At 40.8% G+C, this 26,193-nt stretch overlaps 2 protein-coding genes across 5 annotated transcripts in view; one reads left to right on the top strand and one right to left on the bottom strand.

Annotated features, from left to right (window-relative positions):
* Positions 1–14,336, bottom strand: part of NOXA1 (NADPH oxidase activator 1) — a 46,056-nt gene extending 31,720 nt beyond the window's left edge. Inside the window, exons 1-2 of the mRNA XM_020981789.2 lie at positions 14,035–14,336; positions 1,159–1,241 (exon numbers count right to left, since the gene is read on the bottom strand). Coding sequence (XP_020837448.1) covers positions 1,159–1,241; positions 14,035–14,208 — 257 coding nt within the window. The 5' untranslated portion in view covers positions 14,209–14,336. The remainder of the gene's footprint in view (positions 1–1,158; positions 1,242–14,034) is intronic.
* A 2,701-nt stretch (positions 14,337–17,037) lies between these two features.
* Positions 17,038–26,193, top strand: part of EXD3 (exonuclease 3'-5' domain containing 3) — a 423,178-nt gene continuing 414,022 nt past the window's right edge. For 3 of the 4 annotated variants that reach the window (XM_020981781.2, XM_020981774.2, XM_020981775.2), the window contains exon 1: positions 17,047–17,214. The gene's annotated coding sequence lies outside the window, so the exon portion shown is untranslated. Of the gene's footprint in view, positions 17,215–26,193 lie in introns of all 4 variants that reach the window. The other variant, XM_020981785.2, reaches the window with a different exon arrangement.

Genomic DNA, 26,193 nt, shown 5'->3' with positions numbered 1-26,193 from the left:
GTTTGTAAAGGCTGAGATTCTTCTCTCCCCTTTATTCTTACAAAAATAAAATAAAAGGGAAAGGAAGAGGAACTGATGAATTTATCTGGGAATGGGAGGGGCAGGAAATATCTTTAATATAAATATCCAGCTTCAGTTTACTGCCAAATGCTGTCTTTGCTTCCTTTCCTTTCCTCTGCTTCCATATCTGTCCTCTATCCAGAATGCCACAACCTTAGTCATTTCTCATTCAGACTATCACTCCCAGTCTCCAGCTGTGCTTGATTATTCTAAAACAGTCTCCTTTGGTCACACTAATTATGCGATCTTCCTCCTTGGAGTCCTACCATGGCTTCTTATTGTTCTGAAAGTTAAGGCCATAATCCTCTTCCTGTGCTTCCAAGCCCCCAAGGTCCCAAGGGATGATCTCATCTCTTTGGTTTCCTAGTTCCTGGTCTGCCTGCCTCAGCTGAAAACCCCCTTGGCTTGATCTTCTTGTACCGTCCTCTAAGTCTTTAGATACATCTTCTCCCACTTCCACCCTCTACCCCCAGAAGCATTTAGAAATTGTACCTCTTTCAATAAATTTCCTGCAATGATTAGAGCACTAGTGGCTTCCCAAGTGACTCACCTATCTAAACACGGAAATCCTGAAGCTGGTTTTCTTGCCGCATCTGTGACCATAGCCTTGTGTATTATACTATGAGTTCTATTCTACGCCTTTACTGAATTATTCAAAATAGGAATTATTTTTATTTTTCTCTTTATATACCCAATTCCTAGAACAGTGCTTTGTATATAGTAGGAACTTAATATTTATTTGAATTGAACTGAACGTCTATAATCTCCCTGATTTATGGTTGTTTTATGTATATACCTTTTTTTTACACCACAATCACTTCCAGACCTCCCAGACCCCTAACTATAAAACCTTCCCTTGGAACAAGGAGAAACAGTAAAAAATTGTGATGTTGTCATCGGGTCTCTTTATACACTGGTCTCACCAAGATGTCTGGTAAGCTCTGAAAGGACAGCAAGAGACCGCAGCCATCACCATGACTAGCAGAGTGGCGTGTGAAGTGGGCCAACTTTGAAAAGTGAGAAAGGAAGAGGAGCAAGAACTAGGTATGTTGGGAACAATAGGCTATAAGAAAAGAAACAAGGAGACTTTGTACTCACCTTTCTAGTTGAAAGTGAACCATTCCTCTCAGGAAGAATCCAACAGCCAGACAAGAGTCTTTAGTCACTGTTTGATCCAATGCCTAAGGATCAAAGACAAGACATCAAAATAACAGCTGCCCTGTTTTGGTGTATTGGTAAATATAACATGGCATATTTATAAAATAATGCAACCAATTTCCATAAAACATACACAGAAATCCATCTCCTATAGGTCCTATCAAGAAAACATCATAAGTTCATTTCAGAATTGTGGGTGCTCCCTCTGATGATGCATATCTCAAACTACTATGCCTTCTCATCCCATAAAACTTGTATCTAAATCTTTGATGGTGGGTCTACCCAGAATGCTTGGAGCCCTTTTTCTAGGTCCTTGACATTATTTTGAAAATGCAGTACATGGTACATTGGTTATCCTTTACTTTTGCTACAAGATCAACTACCTTACTTTTTCCCATCATATACCTCTTTCATGAAATTATTTTTGTTTTTTTATTTATTTTTATTTTTGGAGGGTTAGGCAATGGGGTTAAGTGACTTGCCCAGGGTCACACAGCTAGTAAGTGTTATGTGTCTGAGGCCGGATTTGAACTCAGATCCTCCTGACTCCAGGGCCAGTGCTCTATCCACTGTGCCACCTAGCTGCCCCCAAATTATTTTTATTTTTAAAAAATGTTTTATCAATGTATTTTGTTTTTTAAGCCCCAGTCATTTTGGAATACACGTACATATTCCCTCAGTCCCCTCATAGAAGCCTCTCTTACAACAAATAAAAACAGCTAAGCAAAACCAACCAATGGAGTTACTAAGTGACCACATATGACAATGTACACAACATTACACACTCATAATTCACCATCTCTCTACCAAGAGGAGAGAAGTATGTTTTTCTTTAAAAAAATTTTTTTGCACTAATCTTTTACATAATTCTTTCTTGGTAAAATACTTCAGCTTAAAGTATAAGTGAGGGTTTCAATTCTCAGATTAATCAGATTTTATCTGTATTAGTAGTCCTGTTTTCAACTTAATGGACTATTTACTTCTCCTTATTTGCATATCCAGTTCTCAAATATCTCCTTCACAACATCAAGGGGATATTTAAAAAACAGTGTTGGAATGAAATATTTACCACTTGTTTTAATTGACAAATTGTGTAAAGTAGGTGCAATTCATCTTTTTCCCAGATTCAGATATTCTTTTGAATGTGCCTTTAATGAAGACAGCAGCCACTAGTTAAATAAACAAGCCAGCTAGCTGAGGGAAATAAATGTCAATAAAGATCTGATTCAATTAACTTGATAATTATTGACTGTGGTTATTGTATAAGGGAGACAGCATATTGTGAAAATAACACTGGACTTGGATTCAGGAAACACAGGTTGAAGAATTGATTATGACCCTGGGGCAAATCACTTCCCCTCTCTGAGATTCCATTTCTCCATTTACAAAATAAGAGTTCTACTAAAATGACCTCCAAAGTACCTTTTAGCTCTAAAATTCTATGAAGTTGCATAAGTTGAGTACTGAGTAGTGCTGAGTACTGAGTAGATGCAGTAAGTACTAGGGAGATGCTGTAAATACTGAGGAATTTTGGAGAAAAGTGATAAGAATGGAATAGGTTTCTTGGGCAAAAGGAGTTCTGAGCCAGATCTTGAATGATGGACATAGATTGGCAGAAAAGATGGGCTGTTTCAGGTTTAGGGAGAATGGCAGGTTCAAAGATAGATGCAGAAATATGATATGTTCAAGGGAGAGCAAGCAGATGAATCTGATAGGAGTAGATGGACTATGTTGGGAAGTAACAAGAGATGAGACTGGAAAGGAAGGGTGGTGGTGGGGTATTAAATGCTTGGCTGAAAATTGAAAATCCACACCTGTAAGCAATAGGGAGCCATTGCAGGTTCTTAATCAGTGGGATTATGAGATAAAACAATATTCAAAGAATGTTACTCTAAGCAGTGTATAGGGTAGATTAGCTAGAGAAGACCCTGGAAGCAAGAAGATCAGCGTGGAGGTCCTAAATCTGTGCATGAGACAATGAGGGCTTGGCTGACACTCTCTACAAGGCCTTTGGTTAGAGTTTCATCTTGTATCATTATCTCATTTCAGGATAGTATCCCTGTTTCCAATTAGGCATATGCCTTTGTTTTAGTCTCTCTATTATAATATGGGCAGCTTTCATAGGTGTCTTGGTAAATGTTTAACAACTGGCTCTCTAAAAAACATGTACACATGACACACTTTTCATTTTAATCTGCATTTAACTTAAAATTTTCTTGATCATTTTAAAAAGTCTAAACAATCAACAAAATAATAAATCAAGCCCCGATTTGTATTATTTGTCAATTCTTGATGTGTAAATGCTCACTCTGAAAACGGAGCTGTTTTCAGCATATTCTGGGAAGTTTCCCAAATTATTAATATCGCATTCTTAGCCACTTTTGTTTAAAGATGACTTTGCATGTACCCTATGCCTATCAGGAACTTCCTTTCATATCTACTTAATCAGTTAGACCCTTCTCCTCCCTGAGAGTAGTGATTGTCTTTTACTTTACTTTGTAAAGTGCTCAGCACAGTGCCTAGCACATAATAAATGCTTAATAAATATTACTTGACTGACTGATTACAATCTTAGAAAACTGCCTAGATACATATATCAGAGACAAGATATGAACCTATGTCTTCCTGCCTCTGAGGCAGTCTCTTTATCCAGTGTACCACAAATGACTCTCAGCCTATCCCTCTAGATGCATTCATTTCCCCCCAAGTCTTATATATTTTACCTCCAGAGTCCCTTATATTCAGGTCTTTAACACCTCTCCCCTGAACTACTGAAACAAGTCATTGATCTCCCAGATTCCAGTTTCTCCCCTTTTCAATCCATTCCCCACATAGCAGCCCCAATAATCTTTCTAGGGTGGAAGTCTGACCAAAAAGCCCATCACAATGTGCTTCAACCTATTTTCCCAGCCATATTTTACTCTACTCCCTCTCATAAATTTTATATTCTAGCCAAATTGACCTCCTAGTGTTTTCCTCAACCCCAATATTCTGTCTTATACTGCTAATTGGTTATGCTCTCTTTGTCCTCAGTTTTTCTTGTACCATACTTACGTAACCTCCTGGGAGAGAGTCTGGAACCATTTCCTCTTTCCAAACTGGAAGTTAGAAACTAGAAGGATCTTTCCTTTACCAAGCTCTCACCAACTCTACCCCTCACACAGCTACAGAGTAATCAGTCTTTAGCAGTGAGGAGAGTTTTATGCAAATGCATTTGAGTCCTAAGGTTCACTTCTATTTGTATATGTTGTATACCCTCATATAAGATTCTTGATGGCAGGTAGTGTTTTCTTTTGTCCTTATATCTCTAGTGCTTTACACATAGGAGATTCTTCTCCTCAAGGCCAACCCCTCTATATGTATCCTTTATCCTATTCCTTATTTTCTATAGCAGATTACAACCTCAATCATTTTCCCCTTTCTTTATTCTACAATACATACTGGCTCCTTCTCCACTGCTTTCAAATATACTCAAGTATTTCCCATCCTTAAAAAACTTCCTGGGGTAGAGCCAAGATAGTAGAGAAAATATAGGCACTCACCTGAACTCTCCCAAATTTCCCCTCCAAACAACTTTAAATAACATTTCGAAACAAATTCTGGAGCAGCAAAACCCACACAAGCAGAGGGTGAAACAATTTTCCAGCCCAAGGCAACTTAAAAAGTCACCAGGAAAGGTCTGTTACACTGGGGTGAGTGTGGAGCTCAGTCCAGTGCAGGCTGCACTCAAAAAAACCAGCAGTAGGCCTTGGCCAGGGTAGGGCATAGGGGAGGGGCGACTGAATCAGTGGCGTGGCAGTTTCAGGACCTCTCAGCTCATAGGTGGTAAGGGGAGGGGTATGTTAAGACAACAGATCAGAAGGAGAATACAAGGGTCCCTTTGCTGGCACCAGGGGCAGGACTATGTTGCATTGTTCATTCTTGGATCTGGGTCACAGTCCTGGGTCTCAGTCCCAGGGCAAGGAGCACTATTAGCACACCAGAGCTTGTGGCCTCAACGAAGCTGGGACCCTGGTCACAATCCAGGGTGGAAAAGAATGTTTGTGGTTGCTCACAGCTTACAGCATAGCCAGGAGACTAGTAAGCATATCTCTCCCTAGATTACGCCACCTTGGAAGAACCAAAAACTTACAGGTCCCTGGAATTATGTCTAAAGACAGCTGCACAAAAACCTGAAGCTTAGGACAGTGTCTCCTCCATTCCTGAAGCAGAGCCCCACTTTAGCATACAGTTAAAAGTCAACAAATAGGCTAGAAAAATAAGCAAACAACAGAAAAAGATCCTGACTACAGAAAGTTCCTATCATGACAGGGACGATCAAAACACAAACTCAGAAGACAACAAAGTCAAAACTGCTACATGCTAAGCCTCACAGAAAAATATGACTTGGTTTCAGACTATGGACGAGTTTAATTGTTGGGTTTTTTTTAATCAAGAGAGGTAGAGGAAAAATTGGGAAGAGAAATGAGAGTGGTGCAAGAAAATCATGTAAAAAAGAGTCAACAGCTTGGTAAAGGAGGCACATGTATGTGTGTGTGCACACATGCATACACACACACGTGTGCATACACACACACACACACACCCCTGAAGAAAATAACACCTTAAAAACAGAATAGGCCAAATGTTAAAATCTATTGCTAATATTAAAAGTTAAATGTTAAAACAGGCACAAAGTCCAATGAAGAGAAAAACATCTTAAAAAACAGAATTGGCCAAATGAAAAAAGATACGCAAAAATTAACTGAAGAGAACTCCTTTAAAAGCAGAATTGGCCAAGTGGAAAAAGAGGTACAAAAATTCACTGAAGAAACCAATTCCTTAAAAATTAGAATTGGGCAAGTGGAAGCTAATGACTTCATGAGATATCATAAAACAATAAAATAAAGTCAAAAGAATGAAAAAAATAGAAGATGTGAAATATCTCATTGGAAAAACAACTGACCTGGAAAATAGACTCAAGACGGTTAATTTAAGAATTATTGGACTACCTGAAAGCCATGATCAAAAAAAAACCCTAGATATCATCTTTCAAGAAATTACCAAGGATAACTGCCCTGATATTCCTGAAACGAAGGATAAAATGGAAATTGAAAGAATCTACCCATCACCTCCTGAAAGAGATCCCAAAATGAAAGCTCCCAGGATTATAGCCAAATTCCAGAGCTCCCAGGTCAAGGAAAAAATATTAATATTTTCTAAATTTTCTAAAAAAGAACAATTCAAATATTGTGGAGCCACAGTCAGGATAACACAAGATTTAGCAGTTTCTACATTAAAGGCTCAGAAGGCTTGGATATTATATTCTGGAGGGCATAGGAGCTAGGATTACATCCAAGAATCACCTACCTAGCAAACTGAGTATAATCCTTCAAGGAAAAATAGATATTCAATGAAATAGAGGACTTTCAAGCACTCCTGATCAAAAGACCAGAGCTGAATAGAAAATTTGACTTTTCAAATAGAAGACTTAAGAGGAGCATAAAAAGGTGAACAGGAAAGAGAAATTATAAGAGATTCAATAAGGTTAAGCTGTTTACATTCCTACGTGGGAAAATGATACTTGTAATTCCTAAAACTTTCTCATTATTAGGGCAGTTAGAAGGAGTAAACACAGACAGAGAGCATGGGTATGAGTTGAATATGATAGGACGATTAAAAAAACAAAATTAGGGAATGAGAAAGAGCAATACAATGGGAGAAAGGGAAAGGGAGAGGTAGAATGGAGTAAATTATCTCACATAAAAAAGCTTTTACAGTGGTGAGGAAGATGGAGGAGATGAAGGTGGGGAAGAGCACATGACCCTTCTCTCACTGGAACTGGCTCAAAGAGAGAATAACATACACATTCAGTTGGGTATAGAAATCTATCTTACCCTACATGAAATAGGAGGGGAAGGGGATAAGAGAAGGGGGGTTGCTGATAGAAGGGAGAGCAGATTGGAGTAGGTCAAAGTCAGAAGCAAAACACTTTTGAGAGTGGACAGAGTAAAAGGAGAAAGCGTAGGATAAATAGAGGGAAAATAGGATGGAGGGAAATATATAAATGTGAAAAAATTTTATAGCAAGTTTGTCTGATAAAGACCTCATTTCTCAGATATGTACAGAATGGAGTCAAATTTATAGAAATAAGAGCCATTCTTCAATTGATAAATGGTCAAAGCATATGACCGGGAAGTTTTTAGACAAAGTAATCAATGCTATCTTTTGTCATATGAAAAAATGTTCTACATCACTATTGATTGAAGAAATGCAAATTAATGCAACTCTGAGCTACTTCCCCATACCTATCTAATTGGCTAATATGACAGAAAAGGAAAATGACAAATGTTGGAAGGAATGTGGCAAAATGGAGACACTAATACATTGTTGGTAAAGTAGTATATCAATTCAACAATTCTGTAGAAAAATTTGGAACTATGCCCAAAGGGCTATAAAAACATGTATGCTCTTTGATCAAGCAATACCACTACTAGGTCTGCATCCCAAACAGATTTCAAAAAAAAAAAAGAAAAGGAAAAGGACCTATATGTACAAAAATATTTTTGGCAGCTCTTTTAGTGACAGCAAAGAATTGGAAATTGAGGGGATGCTCACCAATTGGGGAATGGTTGAACAAATGGTTGTATTTGATTGTGATGGAATAGTACTGTGCTATAAGAAATGATAAGCAGGGGGCAGCTAGGTGGCAAAATGGTTAGAACTCCCGACTTGGAGTCAGGAGGATTCGAGTTCAAATCTGGCCTCAGACACTTGACACTTACTAGCTGTGTGACCCTGGACAAGTCACTTAATCCCAATAGCCTCACCAAAAAGAAAAAAAAAAATGATGAGCAGGATGCTTTCAGAAAAACCTGGAAAGACTTACATGAACTGATGCAAAGTGAAATGAACAGGAGAACATTGTATACTATAGCAGTAATATACGATGATGAACTGTGAATGACTTAGCTATTCTGAGCAATACAAATGATCCAAGACAGTTCTTAAGGACATGATGAAAAATGCTTTCCAACTCCAGAGAAAGAACCAATGGTCTGAATGCAGATCAAAGCATACTTTTTCTGTACTTTCTTTGTTTTTTTTTCTGGTGGTTTTTTTTTTTGAGTGAAGAATCGTTTATTATAGTTCTTGTGAGAGAACCAGGCACAGCTCTAGGGACAGTGCACCAAATACAAAAGCGAGAGAGCTTTATACTGTTAGAATGCTGTGACTCCTCCCTTCCAGGCCCAGATTGGTCTGTTCCTTTCCGGGTTACAATCTTACATGTTCCCCCATCCCTCGTCACACCACACATATGATCAGTTAATGAAGTTCTAATTTCTATGCAGGGTATGTCAGTTAATATTATATCAGCTAATTAAGGATACTCAGTTCCAAAGCCCGTGCCCTTTGTCCTACTTAGGGTTAGTTAAAACCAGTTCTGCTCTCTAGAACTTTGGGGTCTATTAAAAGATTAGGGCCCTTCTCATTGGCTTACCCTTTCCCCTATTTTCCTATTTTTGTAAAGTTTTACAAGCTTGTTAAAACAATGTAACTTGTTATTACCAACTCCTTTGCTGATGTTGCAAAATGTCAAAGGTTATCTTAAATTGTGGGGGCCCTTACATTATTACCAAATTCTTTGCTGATGTTATGTTTTTGTCTTTGTTTTCTTTCACAACATGACTCACATGAAAATTTTTTTTAAATTAACTTATTTTGATATCAACATTCACTTCTGTAAGCTTTTGTGTTTTAAATTTTTCTCCCCCTCCACCCTCACCTCCCTCCCCAAGACAGCACAAAATCTGATATAGGCTATACGTATACATTCCTGTTAAACGTATTTTCACATTAGCGACGTTGTAAGTAAGAATTAGAACCAATAGGAGGAACCACCAGAAAGAGGAAACAAAACACAACAGAAGAAAAAAATAGCAAATAGTATGCTTCAATCTGCATTCAAACTCCATAGTTCTTTTTTTGGATGTGGATAGCATTTTCCATCATGAGGCTTTTGGAGATGTCTTAGATCCTTGTATTGCTGAGAAGGGTTAAGTCTATCAATATTAGTCATCTCACAATGTGGCTGTTACTGTGTATAACGTTCTCCTGGTTCTGCTTACTTCATTCAGCAACACACCATGCAAGTCTTTCCAGGCTGGAAAATATGTTTTGCACGACTGCTCATGTATAACCTACATCAAATTGCTAGCCTTCTCAAGAAGTGGGGGAGAATTTGGAACTCAAAAAAAATTTTAAATGAATGTTAAAAATCGTTTTTACATATAATTGGGGAAAAATAAAATATTAATTTTTTAAAAAGTAACAGGCAAAAAAACCTACCAAACACTTCCACTAATACTACCACTCCCTTAAGCCCTACATCTCTCCTCCTTTCCTCAGTCAAACTTCTAGAAAAAGTTGTCTTATCCTTGTTTCCTCTACTTTCTTTCCTCATGTACCTTTCAATCCTTTGAAATCTGGCTTCTGACCTAGCTTTCTGACTCAACAAAAACTGTTGTGATCTGAGAGGTTGTGACTCCTCAAAGACTGAAGTACACAACTGGGTCGTCTGGAATGAATTCACAGAATCAAGCATGCTTTAAGTCAAGTTGGCAAAAAGCTTATTATTATGCTTTTCAGTGGGCAAGGATTCTTAAGGAACCTGCAACCTTAGAGGGGTACAGTTAAAGTCTATATAGGATAAAATACAATAAAACATGTATCAAATATGCTAACTAGATGATTCAGGGTGGGATTAAGGAAGGGTTAAGGAGTGGCCAGTTTTTAAAAGAACATGCACTTCTTGTACCTACTGGGAAGGCGTTTTACCCAGAGTTCACTGGGAAAAGCCTACAAGGAGGCCACATGGAGGTGTGGTTTTAGGCCTGCTAAGTCACTAATTTAACTAGAGTTCAGAGGTAACTGACAGTTGTCCTGTCTGCCACCAGTCAATGTCTTGTTTGACAAGATAGATGTAGGGAGTATACATATATCTCTTAGGTCTAGAATACAGTTAACGAGGAGCCCAGGATGTAGATAATGAGGTAGGGTGGTAGTATATATAGTCCAGTGGGTAAGAATGTCTTTATAATTCAGTGCAAAGCCAGTTTAAACTAATAATTCCTTCAGGTGCTGTTTGTAACTGCACCAGGGAAAGAGATAAGGGTCTTGCTGGGGCCCACTCATGAGTAAGTGCTAAGCACAGTGTCCTTGGGCGGGGGAGAAACTGTCAGGGATAGTGTTTCTGAGGCTAGGGAGAGATTGGGGTCCAAGTACAAGCATCCAAACATAAACACCCAAGCACCTCATCAAAACCACTCTCCAAAGGTTCCACTGGTCCCTTCATTGCCAAATCTTTTTCAGTCCTTATCTTCCTCCACCAATCTGCTGCATTTGACACTGTGGACACCCTCTCCTCCTAGATATTCTCTCTTCTCTGGGTTTTTGTGACGCTATCCTCACCTAGTTCTCTTACATGTCTAACTGCTTTTTCTCAGTCTCCTTTGTTGCTTCACTTCCCCTAACTGTGGGTTTTTCTCTATGGCATGGTCCTAGGTCCTCTACCTTCTCTTTCAACACATCCTCTGGATGACCTTATCAGCTCCCATGAGTTTAATTATCTTCTCTATGCAGATGAATGGGGCAGCTAGGTGGTATAGTGGATAAAAGCACTGGGCTTAGAATTGGGAATCATGTTCCTGAGTTCAAATCTGACCTCAGACACTTACTGTGACCCTGGGCAAGTCAATTAATCCTGTTTGCCTCAGTTTCCTCATCTGTAAAATGAGCTGGAGAAGGAAATGACAAACCATTCAAGTATCTCTGAGAAGAAAACCCCAAAATAAGGTCACAGAGTCAGATGTGACTGAAACGACTGAACAACAATAAAATGCAGATGAATGACAAATCTATATATCCAACCCCAGTTTCTTCCCTTTAATCCTGCACAACCCACTTGCCTATTGGACATTTCAAATTGGATGTCTCAGAGACATCTTAAACTCAGCATGTTCAAAATACAACTCATTGTCTTTCCCGCCAAACCCATCCCTCTTTCAAACTTCCAGATTTTTGTTGAAGGCACTGCCATTCTTCCAGTTTCCCAGGTTCATAACCATGGTATAATCATTGACTCCTCATTTTCCCTCACCACACAAAGCCTATCAGTTGCCAAATCTTGTCATTTTTACATCAACAACATTTCTCTCATACAGATGGGGTTGGGATCGCAGAAAGGAAAAACCCTGGGCTTTCCCACAAGGCCAAATCTTTGGCCATTATCCTGAGACTATAATCCCATCAACTGGCCTTTCATTGTGGCTACACTCAATCTCCCCTCCATTGTCTTACCTCCCTATGGCCCCTGGCCATTTCCCACACTTAATCCTAGCTAGGCTCCACTGTCCAGGTCCCAGGAGTTCTGTTCACCCCAGTTTACTGGCCACTCCCATTCAGATCTTCCTTACACCCCTCCTCCAGTCACCCCAAACTACTTGGCGACTCCTAGATCCCTCCACAGTCTTTCTGTATATAAGGTCCATCTTGTCTCCATTAAGGGGCTTAGATTCTTAAAATCTAGCCACTGCTCAGATTCTTAGAATCCAGCCAATACTTGCAGACTTCTAGATTCCTCAAGGGTCTGGCAATATGGTGGATCATTAATAAACCTTGTTTGTGGCAGAAAGAAGGCTTGGGTCGAATTCTTTTAGGCAGGACCCGCATGTCGTGATCTTGAGGTTCTAGCATCCCTAACCTGTAGACCTCATCAATACCATTACCACCTTAGTTCAAGCCCTCATCACCTTTCACCAAAATTATTGCTATGGCCTTTTAATTGGGTTCCCTATCTCAAATCGCTCTCTGCTTCAGTCTATTCTCCCCGTAGCTGCCAAAGAGATTGCCTTTAAGCATAGTTCAGACCTTTAACACTCCTACTTGGTCAACTCTGCTGGCTCTCTGCTGTCTTAAGAATCAAGTATAAACTCTTCTATTTAGCTTATAAGACCCTTTATTACCTAGCTTCATTCTATTTCTCCAGCCTCATTGGACTTAGCTTCTTCTCCTCTGCTCTGTGATTTCAACATACTGGCCTTCTCTCAGTTTCTCAACCAGGACACTTAATTTCCCCTTTCCATGATTTTTCTACTTACTGTGCACCCTATCTGGATTTTACTTTCTCCTCACATCTGCCTCATAGAATGTTTTTCTTCCTTGAAGGTGTAGCTCAAATATCACCCTCTGTGTGAAGCCTTTCCTCATCTCAATTGCTAGTGTCCCCCCCCTCAAGTCTCCTCATACTACTTTGGATTTATTTGCATTTATTCCATATATGCCTATATATGGCATTGTTAGATTATAAGCTCCTTCTAGCAGGCATTTTAAAATTTATTGTATTTGTATTCCTTGTTTCTAACATATAGTAGGCACTTAATAGACAGATATATTGATGTACTTCGTTATTTACATGTGGACTCTCCATTAAAATGTAAATTTCTTGAGGGCAGGAATTTTTTAAGCATTCCTTTGTATCTCCTAAGCTTAGCACAGTGTGTGATCTGTAGTAAACCCTTAATGAGTTCTTTTTGATTGATTTATTAATAAATGATTATTAAATTAAATTTAATTAGGTAAGGGATTACTATCCCCATCATTCAGATAAAACAACTGAGGTTCAAAGAAGCTGAAATTGCCTGAGGTCACAATGAAGTGATGGAATAGGAACCTGAATCCCACAGTCACAATTATTCCTATAATCCTTCACCATAGAAGAATAGAAAAACATGACTCAGTCCTGGGGGTAGTGTGCCAAGGAAATGAGCTGTATTAAAAAAACAATATGACTAAAACATCTTCTGCCCACAGCATGGAAAAGGGGCCAGAATGCATCTAGAAGTTTTTATGATTGGGTTATGTTCTAAGCATAAGTTCTAAGTTTTCTTCTCAGCCTATCTTGTCACCCTCATCTGCATACCCATTCCATCTTTCAAGTTATTCCACCACCTGTGGGAACTCAATAAGATGGTTGAAACATTTTTGTGTGGATTTGCCTGGTCTCCCTCCTCATGGCACTAGTGGAAAACATTGGAGAACCACTTGCTGGTCCATCCAATTAAAATCCATTCAACAAACATTTATTAAGTGTCTATTTTTCTAGGCACTGTGCTTCACATTTGTCTTCCAGAATTACCTCATCCATAAGTCTCAGTCCCTGTCTCATAAGGAAACAAACACCTCAGGTGCTAGTAGGTTCAACCTCAATAAATATTTCATCTAATTGCATTTTATTTTTTTTTCTGTGAGACTTTCATTTTCTTTTTTTAAAATTTAAAATGTAATTTTTCCCTAATTACATGTAAAAACAATTTTAACATCCTTTTAAAAAATTTTTGAGTTCCAAATTCTCTCCCTCCCTTCCCCTCCCCCGCTATTGAGAAGGCAAGCAATTTGACACAGGTTACACATGTGTAGTCATGCAAAACATGTTTCCATGTAAGTCACTGCATTTTAGTTCAGATCTGACTCTCTTTACCCTGAGCTGTACCCTTAATAGATGGGGGAGCTGGGAGCAGTCAATTCTGTATTGGGAAATACACTTGTGTCCTTTGTGGGGGTGTGCTTTGAATGAATGGCTTCCTCTCATTAAGGTTCTCTGTTTTCCCTCCTTTCACATTCCTATGACCCCATCTTTTTCTGGAAGTTATAGGATGCTCAGGAGGTTGGGGTGCTGACTAATCCTTCCTGATTCCAGGCTTTGTGTGTCTGAGCTATAAGGTTTGGGGTATAATCCTAGACCTCACTAGTACCCCTCCCATTCCTTTGCCCACTCACCTGCAGGGCTGCTTCCGGATTCCCAGTTAGCAGGAGCACGCAGCTCATGTTGAAGCAGATCTTGGAAGAAGGCTCTTTGATTCTGGAGAATAATTCCAAGGCCAAATCCCATTCCTCCCTATCCAAAGCCTGGACAGCTTCATGCCAGCCTTTCACCAAACCTCTGTATGACATTAAGAATGACCCTAACTGCACTCTGGCCTAATTACCCTGTGGGAAATAAAGGGCTCTTTGTAAAGGTATAGAATGAGCACCTTATAGCTTAGAAGTTGTAAGAGGATTGGGGCTGACACTCCTCTGAAGGCAGCCTTACCAGTGTGAATATCTAGGCTAAGCAGGAAGTAAAGCCCCTTTCTATTTACCTAAGTAAGAGGTGGAGGCAGCTGTGGGTGTGTGTGGAGAGAGGAGTAAAAGGCAGCTGGTTGAAAGGATCTTTCAATTGCTGTGGTTTGGAAACACCTGCCTTTTAGATTTAGAGAAAAGGTCATGTTTCCAGTGGCTATTGTGAGGGCGGGGTATGAAAAATGATAAAATGTCTCACTTTTAGACAGCTCTTCATATTCTCTATGGACTCTCACCTGTAGTATCTGTGGCACTGCTGAGTGATAAGGCACCTGCTGTGAAGCTGCTCTGTGTGTGTGTGTGTGTGTGTGTGTGTGTGTGTGTGTGTGTGTGTGTGTGTCTGTGTGTTGGGGAGAGGTGGAGGAGGTCTTGGCCCCATCTCTAAAGGACAAGAACCCTTTGGTTCATTTTTTTTCAGGAAGACTCGACAGCCTATGCCCCTGTCCTCCCCGACATTTAAGTCACAGCCATGAGTATTTTAAGGATGTGGTTTAGATTTAAAAACAATAATCAGATTGAAGTTTACTAACTAAAATGGAAAAGGGTTTCATTTGGTTACTTTATGGGACAGGGAGGAATTATGCATAGGGATGGGGAACATGGAGTGAAAGGAGAGAAGGAAGAATATCTCTGAAGGGAGTGGGCAATGTGTGTATGAGGGGGCAGAAGGGCAGCTATAAAAAAAACTCGAATAGGAATGCATTTGGTGAAGACCTCGAGAAGGTGAGGGTCTTTGAAGGGGCCTGGAGACTAAAAGAATATAATATGCAGGAAATTTTCTGAGATAAGGGGTGTGAGAGGGAGAGCTGTTTTGAGACGAATTGTGTATGAAGCTAAATATCAGGGCATCTGTCTGGATTTAGGGGTCTTGATGCTCTAATAGGCTTCAGAGGATTGGTGAGTCCCTGGTTCAGATTGGGCCTCATAAGAGGCCCCCATGCTCTTTTTATTTCTGGCTCCATTCATTCTCTGAATTTTCCACCTTCTCATCAGTAGCTGTCTCACACTGGAGATAGCTCTGCTCTGAGGATTACTTTCCTGATTGTTGAATCCCTAGCCAGAACCACCATTTCATTAGGGGCCCCAGCCCTGCTCACTTCATTCCCAGCAACTCTGGATTTCTTTGCCTCCTCAGTAGCCATCTCACCAGCCACTTTTGCCCCAGCCTGGGTATTTTCCCCTCCTACCTCTCCCTTTTCAACTTTTATATAGTCTTTCTCCATTAGAATATAAGCCTTCAAGGTTGGGTCCTCTTTGCTTGTATTTTTATCGTCAGAGCTTAGTAGAGCGCCTAGTACAAAGTAAATCCTTAATGTTCTAGCTGGTTAGCTAGGTGGCACAGTGGATAGAGCACTAGGCCTGGAGTCACTAAGTCCTGAGCTCAAATTCAGCCTCAGATACTTTTTAGCTGTGTGACTCTGAGCAAGTCACTTAACTTCTCTTTGTCTTAGTTTCTCTAACTGCACCTCCCTCTTTGGGTTATTGTGAGGGTCAAATGACATATTTGTAAAGTGTTTAGCACTGTTCCTGTCCCATAATAGGTGCTATATAATGCTTATTTCTTCCTTCATTGCCCAGCCCCACCATCTCAGTCTGAGGCACATTAGGGAGAGACTCAAAATGTGTGTGTGTGTGTGTGTGTGTGTATCTGAAGTGTCCCTGGGGAGGTGAAGACCAATTAGGGATTTAGAGTGAGAAATCTAATATGGAAACAGCTTGTAGGAGGACTTCTAAGGAAGAAAATGGTTGTATATGTATATAGTGCTTTAGGGCCTTTTTGGGGGGTTGGGATATTTGGGGTAGACTCAGTGACTGGAATAATAATAATGATAGCATATATATATATATATGTGTGTGTGTATGTATACACATACATACATATTGTAAGGTTCCAAAAGTGCTCCTATACATAGCCTCATTTGATCCTTACAACCCTGTGAGGCAGATACCACAGGTATCATCATCCATATTTTCTAAAGGTTACCAGGGTTCAGAGAGGTCAGGTAGGCCCATGGTCACAGAGCTAGTGAGCATGAGAGGTGGGATTCTAACCTAAGACTCCCCAGGGACCTCTCTGAGGGCAAAAAGGTGTGAGGTAGGGTCTCAGGAGTTGGTCTGGGTATCTGAAATATCAGGATTGTGGCAGGTGGCACAGAGGGAGTCTTTGAGAGTGTTGAGTTTTGGAGGAGGGAGTCGGGGGAACAGGATCTGGGGAGACTCATAGGGGCAGACTGTGGGGGGAGTCTGAGGGAAATCGGATATAGGGGACTCTAAGCGGTAGAATGTGGAGAGACTGGGGAGACAGGATGTGGGAAGACTGAAAGGGATAGGATGTGGGGGGACTCTGTAGGGAATAGAATGTAGGGGACTGAGGGGACAGGATATGGGGGGATTTAGAAGGACAGAGTGCAGGGAGACCGGGGGCACAGGATATGAGGGGACTCTGAGTAAAGAGTGTGGGGGACTCTGGGGAACAGTGTAGGGGGCCTGAGAGGGACAGCGTGGAGAAATTTTGAGGGGATAGGATGTGGGGGGCCCCTGAGGGCGCTGCACCATGCGGCGGCCAGGTCGGCCACTTTCCGGAGGGCCCCATCCCACCGCTGGGGTCACTGGGCCCCACAGTCCGGGGCGGTCCACACCCACTGGCTAGGCCCGAGGCCTGGGGAGCTGCAGGGGCCTCTCTGCCCTCACCGGCGCTCGGCCGGCCCGGCTTCGGTGCCCCCGGAAAAGTCGTCCGGCGCCATTCCGGTGCGCAGCTCCGCCGCCGCCCCGCCGCCGCCGTTCCGCTGCCGGGAGGGGAGAGGGCGCCGCCCCGCGGGCTCTGAACGCCGGCTCCACGTGAGTGGCCGCGGGCACACGGGGACATGGGGATGTGGGGACGTGGGGACATGGGGACACGGGGCCCTGGGGGGCCCTAGGGGCCCCTGGTCCGGGGATCACGGCTCCGGGACCCGACAGGGCGCGTGTGTAACAGAGTTGGGGAGCATTGGGGACGGTGTAGGTGGGGGCGTCGGAGGGAGGGGTCCGGGGCACCGTGTAATTGAGGGGGGGAGGGCCCGGGGCTGCTAGGCTGGGGTGATGGGAGGGGGTCTGTTCAGAGGTCCCTGAGCCCCTCGCCTTCCTTCTCCCGTGGGGATCTGGCCCGAAGTCCAAATTCTAGACCCCAGTGACCTCCCACAGGGAGCTTCCAGATTCCAGGCGTGGTCTGGGACAGTCACCATCCAAATGCACCCTTGGTTAGAGGTCCTTCCTTTTTTAAGGTCCAGCTGAAGGGCCACCTCCTCCAAGAAGCCTTCCCCAAACGATTGCTCCCCTCCCCTCTCCCCCATCCCTCCCAAACCCCTTCTCTCCCCCCCCTCCAATCCTGAAGTCTTAATTTCCCTCCCGCATTAATTTCTCAGGATACTTTGTTCGGCCCCTCCTATACACTTAACCACATTTTGATTTGTATTTTTATGTATTTGTATTTGAGTCTCTTCCTTGTTGCTAGATTGAAAGCTCCCTGAGAGCAGGGACTGTGTTATTCATTATATTTCCAGCCTAAAACAGCCTTGCCCTTAGTAGGTGTTTGGTATATGTATTTGTTGAAAAGAAATGTGGAGGGTAACACCGAGCATAGAGAAGTGAATGAGAATTGAGGTCCCAGTGTGACTGTAATATTTAGTTTGGCCATAAGGTGTCAGTGTAGTCTTGGGAGGAAAGCCGTTAAGGTTACTGTTGGAGTAACTATGGGCTCAGAGTGAATGTAAATAGCAACTGTTTCTGTGAGGGTCTTCCTCTCCCAGACTGATTTTTTTTTTATGACTAGGTAAAAGAGATCATTCTTTGCCTCGTTTCTTACCTAGCCTTAATCACTGATTGGTCGTTGTCTCAGACGGACAGACCCGGGAAAGACCTTAGCTTCAAGATGTCAAGGTCTTCCACTGCCTCAGGGCCACTGGATCCAGATGGATCTGGAGGAGACAGGGAGGCTGGTGACTTTGTACAGCCCTCCTTCTCTTAAAGACCATTCCCTTGCAAGTCATAGCATCACCACCTTCCTGATGTCATGGTCCTCTTTGAGAACCAAGGACAAAGAGCAGCAACAAGAGGAGCTGTAGTATAGTATAATAGTTCAGGTATACATCAATAACCGCTTCTGTCCCCGAGTACAGATGCTGTATAATTCAGTGTACCAATGTGCTGCGGCATTTTTGGACATTTTATTTAGGGTTTGCTAATATTAATAGAGATGATTCAAAAAGAAGCTGTTGAGACTATATTCCTTTAGAATTTGTAGTTATTTCATACAGTTTTAGATTTAGACAAGGCGTCAGAGGCCATCCAATCCATCCCCCCCCTTTTTTTTTTTACAGATCAGTAAACGGAGGTTAAGTGACTTGTATAGTAGTAAGTGATGACCAATATTTGAACCAGATTCTTTGACTCCAGATATAGGACTCTTTCCATCATACTTAGACTGGCCAGAAATTTGTAGTAGCCCTATTCATAAAGAAAAATGCTTATTGGCAAGTTAATAGTTCTCTTAAGAATGTCTGAATGGTTTAATGGAAGGAGACCTGAATTGGGAGTTAGCAGATTCAGGCCTTAGGCTTGTCTTTTCCACTGCCTTGCTATATAGTTTGGCAAGTCACTTATGCTCTGTGGGCTTCATCAGCACATCTTTAAAAGGATGAAGTTGGATTAGATGGTCTCTATGATGCCATCTGACTCTAGGCTCTCTGATTCTAAAGATCACAGAAAGAATACTTAACAGACTTAAAAAAGCAATTTGTGTGTGTATACTGGAAGGAAAACCTGGACCTGGGAGACAGAAGAATGAGGTTCTAGTCCAGTCCTTAACTGGCAGGCTTGAGCATAAATCATTTAACCTTACTGCTTCTCAATAAAAAGGTAATTTCTGAGAGTTCTTCCAATTCTAACCAAATATCTTTAATCATTGCTAAATATGGTGCATATAAAACAGCTTAAGGGAACATTTCTTAGTCTGATTTTTCCTGTTGATTTAAAAAAAATCTTATTTAATATTTTATTTTTCCCAATTAAATGTAAAAACAATTTTAGCATTTTTCCCCCAGATTTTGAGTTCCAAATTCTCTCCCTCCCTCTCCTCTCCCCCCACATTGAGAAGGCAAGCAATTTGACATAGATTATACATGCAAACATGTTTTCATTTCCTTGTAAGTCATTCTGTGAAAGAAAACACAGACAAAAAACCTTAAAGAAAAATCAGGAAACTAAAAAAGAAGTATCTGTGATCTGCATTCAGGCTCTACCAGTTCTTTCTCCGGAAATGGACAGCACTTTCATCCTAAGTTCTACAGAACTGTTTTGGATCATTGTATTGCTCAGGATAGCTAGGTTATTATAGTAGATCATCATACAATACTGCTGTTGTGTACAATGTTCTCCTGTTCTGCTCATTTTACTTTGCATCAGTTCATGTAAGTCCTTGTTTTTCTGAGAGCATCCTGCTCATCATTTCTTTTTTTAAAATTTTATTTATTTAATTTTATTTTTTAGGGAATTGGGGTTAAGTGACTTGCCCAGGGTCTCACAGCTAGTTAAAATGGGTCAAATGTGTCTGAGGCCCAATTTGAACTCAGGTCCTCCTGACTCCAAGGCTGGAACTCTATCCACTGCACCACCTAACTGCCCCAATAAGCACTCTTTTCAACCCTGGAACTGTGACTAGAGTCCCTGCTTCCCTGCGGTCACAAGCTCTGTTGCACTAGTGCTCCCCTCCTCACACTGGAACTATAAGCCAGGATCATAAGCCAGGATCGTGACCCAGATCCAAGTATAGGCAATTCAATAGGGTCCTGCCCCTGGTGCCCGCAAAGGGACCCCTGTAAATCTCTTTATGACTTGTCCAGTCTCCTTATTTTCTGTGGACCTAGAGGTCTGGAAACTGCCTCTGCTGCCACTGAATCAGTCGCCTAGAGGCCTGCTTTGGTTTTTTTGAGGTCCGGCCTGTGCTGGCATGGCCTATGCTGAACTGTACCTCTCTTACCCTGGTGCAACAGACCTTTCCTGCTGGTCTGAGTTGTGTCTTGGGCTGGAAAATTTTTTTACTCCATCTTTTTGTGGGTTCTGCTGCTCTAGAATTTATTTAGAGTCATTATTTAAAGGTATTTGGAGGGTTTAGGGGAGAGCTCAGGCAAGTCTCTGCTTTTACTCCACCATCTTGGCCTCATTCCATTCTTTATCTGCTCTTGCCTATTGATTTTAGATGTATTTATTTACCTCAAAGGAAGAATAATAGTTCCTTTTCAGTGTTGTTAATAAAATTTATATAATATTCACCATTTATAAAATACTTTCATGACTATGACACAGTAGGTGATAGAAGTAGTATTATTTTAGTTTTACAGATGAGAAAACTGAGGCTTAAAGAGGTAAAATAGGACCTGCTAAAGGTCACACAATTAGAGTCAGAGTTTATGAGCAACTAGGTGGCACAGTGGATAGAACACCAAGCCTAGAGTGAGGAGACCCAAGTTCAAATGTGGTTTCATATACTTACCTGCAGTGTGACCCTGGGCAAGCCACTTAACTCTGTTTGCCTTAGTTTCCTAATCTGTAAAATGAACTGGAGAAGGAAATGGCAAACCAATCCAGTATCTTTGCCAAGAAAACCCCAAATGGGGTCTTGAAGAGTTGGACACGACTTATTCTAAGACCAAGAATCTTTGCACTACGTCACAGTTAATTTCACTATTAGTCACTGCCTACATGACCCTGAGTCACTCAGTATTTCATTTTTCATTCAGAATTAGAGACTTAATGATAGCTTTGTTTTTTTTATTATTAAGTTTTTGTTTTCAGCAATCCATATGTTTTTGAGTTTTAAATTTTTCTCCCCGTCCCTCCCCACTACGTTCCCCAAGACACATGCAGTCTGCTATAGGTTCAGCATATACATTCCTATTAAACATATTTTCACATTAGTCATGTTGTAAGGAAGAATTAGAACCAATAGGAGGAACCACCAGAAAGAGGAAACAAAACTGAAGAAAAAAAATAGCAAATAGTATGCTTCGATCTGCATTCAAACTCCATAGTTCTTTCTCTGGATGTGGATAGCATTTTATATCATGAGACTTTTGCAGTTATCTTAGATCCTTGTATTGCTGAGAAGGGCTAAGCCTATCAAAGTTAGTCATTGCACAGCGTGGCTGTTACTGTGTACAATGTTCTCCTGGTTCTGCTCACTTCACTCAGCATCAGTCCATACAAGTCTTTCCAGGTTTTTCGGAAGTCTATCTGCTCATCATTTTTTATAGCACAATAGTGTTCCATTAGATTAATATACCACTACTTCTTTAGCCATTCTCTAATTGATGGGCATCTCCTCGATTTCCAATTCTTTGCCACCACAGAAAGAGTTGCTATAAATATTTTTGTACATGTGGGTCCTTTTCCCATTTGTATGATCTCTTTGGGATACAGCCCTAGAAATGCTATTGCTGGGTCAAAGGGTATGCACATTTTTATAGCCCTTTGGGTATAATTCCAAATTGCTCTCCAGAATGGTTGGATCAGTTAAGAACTCCACCAACAATGCATTAGTGTTCCAATTTTCCCACATCTTCTCCAACATTTATCATTTTCCTGTTTTGTCATGTTGGCCAATCTGATAGGTGTGATGTGATACCTCAGAGTTGTTTTGATTTGCATTTCCCTAATCAATAGTGATTTAGAGCATTTTTTCCATATGACTACAGATAGCTTTAATTTCTTCATCTGAGAACTGCCTGTTCATATCCTTTGAACATTTATCAGTTGGGGAGTGACTTGTATTCTTATAAATTTGACTCAGTTCTATATATATTTTAGAAATGAGGCCCTTATCAGAGACATTGGTTGTAAAAATTCTTTCCCAGTTTTCTACTTCCCTCCTAATCTTGGTTGCATTGGCTTTGTTTGTGCAAAAACTTTTCAATTTAATGTAATCAAAATTACCCATTTTGCATTTCACAATGCTCTCTGTCTCCTGTTTGGTCATAAATTCTTCTGTTCTCCCTAAATCTGACAGGTGAACTATTCCTTGCTTGCCCAGTTGTTTATAATAAATGATAGGTGTTTGAAAGGACTGAGGCAATAAGTATGTCACATCTGGATTTCATGTCCTATTAAATTCCAAGGAAAAGTGATTATTTTAGTCACAGTCAGAGAAAGATTGATTTTTAGTTTGACTGTACTTTCTTTTTTTCTAATATAAGGGGGGAAGATTAAATAACCATATTCCAAGATAAAGGGGATTCCTATTACAGATATTATGATTTAGGACTTTTGAGTAGAATGTTATAAGAAGGGGAGATGAGAATTTTATGAGAAGGGAATTTTATGAGCAGGTTCATAGTTCCTCAAGAAGGATATTTGGGCATTTTGTGAGTCCTTTGGAATATTATTGTTTATGAGTGAGACCTTACACACAATATTCTACTTTGCTTATCTTTGGTGTTAGCTAGCATAGGCAGTTGTAGGGGGATAGGAGAGAGTCACAGAATCTCAGAATTAGAAAGGACCTCAGGAGTCACCTAACCCCATCCATAGCTGAATGAGAATCCTCTCTACAACATAACCGCACATGGTCAACCAGACTTAGAAGAATTTCAGTAAGGGGGAACCTAAATCCTTCTGAGGGCACTCATTCCACTTGTGGTTAGTACTAATTGTTAGAAAGATTTTATTTCAATCAAACCTAAATTTGTCTCTGTAATTTTCACCTACTGATCCTAGTTTTGCCCTTTGTTACCAGGCTGATCTAGTTCTTCTGCATATTATATCTTCAATACCCTAAGCCTTCTCTTCTCTAGGCTGAGCTTCCCCGTTTCCTTCATTTGATTCTCATATGACATGATTTCTAAGCTCTTCATCTTCTTGGTTGCCATATTTTGGGCACTTTCCAGTTTATCAGTGATCTTCCTAAAATGTAATACCTGGAACAGAATACAATAATACTGCAGATGTGCTTTGACCAGTTGACAGCATAGTCAGGCTGTCACTTCTTGAGTCTGAGAGACTGTCTCTCTCAATGTAATATAAGATTGTTTTAGTTTATTTGGCTGCCATATCACCCTTGATTCACTGACTTTGCCATCCATTAAATCCCTTGGGTCTTTTCTTTACAAACTACTGCCTAGCCATGCCTTCCCTATATTTTATTTATGAAGTTTTTTTTAAACCCAGGGACAATACTTTATATTTATTTATTTATTATATTTCATCTTATATTTAGTCCAGTATTTCAGGTTGTCAAGCTTTTTTCAGATTGTGACTATTTTTCAATGTTTCCCAGCTTTGTGTCATTTGGAGGTTTGATAAGTACACTACCTATGCCTTTAGTCAAGTTACTGTTAAAATAATTTAAAAAAGTTATTTGTTTTAATCAGCCAAAATCTGCCTTCTCCCTCTATTTCTCTCCCCCTCCCTTGTTGAGAACCCAAGTAAAACAAAACCCATTCCAAACATTTATAGTCAGTCAAAACAGATTTTTACATTGAGACATTCTGCATTCTGATTCCTTCATCTCTCTTTCAGGAGATGGGTAGCATGTTTCATCAACATTCCTCTGGGATCATGATTGGTCATGATGCTGATAAGAATTCAGCACAATAGTATTTCATTGCATTTATATACCTTAACTAGTTTATTCTTTCTTCAATTTACGGTACCTTCCCTTCAATTCCCATTCACTGCCACTTCAAAGAGCTATAAATGTTTTTGTGTATCTTTAGAGGTTGTGTTGCTTAGGACTAATCACTTCCTTAATATACTCTCCCTCTAATTCTCCTTTCCCTCCACCCCCCATCTCGTCTTTCCCTCCTGTTTCCCTGTTGAATAAGTATTTCATTACCCATCTGTGTATGTGGGTGTGTGTCTGTGTATGTCTGCGTACATTGTGTACATTCTTCCTGCATTTGACCAGTTCAGATGAGAGTGAGGTTTAGAGTGTCAGCTGTTCCCCCATTCCCCCCTACTTGTTTGTGTAGATATCTAATTGTGTGAGACTATGTGAGAAAATTTTCCCTAACCTTCCTTTCCCTTCCTCCTCCTGCCCTCTATGTATTCCTCTCCTCTTTTCATCCAAGTTTACACAGCCCTTGAAATCTATACGTGGACTCCTAGTTAAGAACTCTTGACCTAAACAAAAAGAATGGATTGGGTCCCATGGGCCAAAATGCTACAAGATAAGTCTGCTCAGGAGTAGGGAAGGAAGGGAAAGGAATAAGCATTTATATAGTGCCTACTGTGTGCCAGGCACTGTGCTAATAGATTTAAGGGGGTTTGTGAACTTGGATGAGAAAAAATTATATTTTAATTTCAATATAATTGATTTCCTTTGTTATTCTATGTATTTTATTTGGTAAATCAACTAGTGTTTGTCAGGTATCTGCTATAAGCCAAGCACTGTGCTAAATGCTGGAGGTACAAAGAAATGCAAAAACAGTCTCTGTTCTCAAGGTGCTCACAGTTTAGTGGGAGAGTCAACAGGCAAACAACTATGTACAAATAAGATACATACAGGATAAACTGGAGGTAGACCCAGAAGGAAGGCACTAAGATTAAGGAGTAGTGGGAACAGCTTCTTACAGAAGGCAGACCTTTAGTTGAGACTTAAAGGAAGCCAGGGAAGCTCGGATATGGAGATGAGGAGGGAGAACATGCCAGGCTTGGGTGATGGCCAATGCAAATGCCAGAAGTCAGGAGATAGAATGTCTTATGTGAGGTACAGCAGAGAGGCTGCTGTCACCAGATCAAAGAGTATATGGAAGGGAAAAGATGTAAGAAAACTGGAAAGATAGGGAGGGGCAAGGAAGGGCTTTAAAAGCCAAAAAAAAAAAAAAAGAGGATTTCACTGAAGTTTAATGAATGGGGATGGTGGTGGTAATATGGTCAGACCTGTGCTTTGGTAAGATGAATTTGATAGCTAAATGGAGGTTGGATTTGAGTGGGAAAGACTTGAGGTAGGGAAATTAGTTAGGATGCTAATAGCCCTGGTGTGAGATCATGAGAACTTATGCCAGAATGGTTCAGGGTCAGAGGAAGAAGAAAGTGGATGCATCCATTATAGGTGGCCTTCTCAGTGTCCACAAAAGGAAGGAGAGACTTAGGGTAGTGGGGATGGATGGAACAAATGAAGGCTCTTTGAGGTTGGGGGAGACATGGGCCTGTTTGTAGGCAGTAGGAAAGCAGTTAATGCACTGGGAGCAATTGAAGATTAGTGAGAGGAAAATAATGGATTGGGTGATCTTCTGGAGAAGATAGAATAGAAGGGGATTATTGTAGAAAGGTTTGCCTTGCCAAGGAGAAGGGCCACCTCTTTATGGGAGATGGGTGAAGACCCAGATAATGGCAGAAGGCATCTTAGTGATGCGTGATGATGTAAAGGGGAAAAGGGGGAATTCTTGGTAAATGGCCTCAATTTTTTCTGCTGAGAGGGTAGGGGAGGGAGAGTTATGATAGGTTTCAGGAAGGATGGAAAAGGTTTAGAGAAGGCACTAGGGAGGACTATATAAAAGCTAGCATTTATATTTAAGGTTGGTAATGTTTTGTACATATGTTACCTCATTTGTAAAAGATGTAAAAGGATTCCTTTGCTTCATTGAAGGCCCAGGTGAGATGACATAACATAAACTTGTTGTAGACCCAGTCAGCATGGTTTTGTGATCTTCTCTGACTTCATTCAGCAGTGGATGAATAGGAATGACGGCAATGGATGATGGGGGCAATCCAAGGACAGTGTTTAGTAGGCTCTTTGAGAGGATAAATGGGCAAGAAACTTGAGAAGAATGTAGAGTTAAACTGTTT

The sequence above is a fragment of the Phascolarctos cinereus genome, unplaced genomic scaffold (genome assembly GCF_003287225.1).
Source record: "Phascolarctos cinereus isolate Bilbo 61053 unplaced genomic scaffold, phaCin_HiC Scaffold_2;HRSCAF=192, whole genome shotgun sequence".
In the NCBI taxonomy this organism is placed as follows: Eukaryota; Metazoa; Chordata; class Mammalia; order Diprotodontia; family Phascolarctidae; genus Phascolarctos; species Phascolarctos cinereus.
The sequence above is the reverse complement of the archived record's forward strand: the minus strand, read 5'-3'. Positions and strand labels throughout refer to the sequence as shown.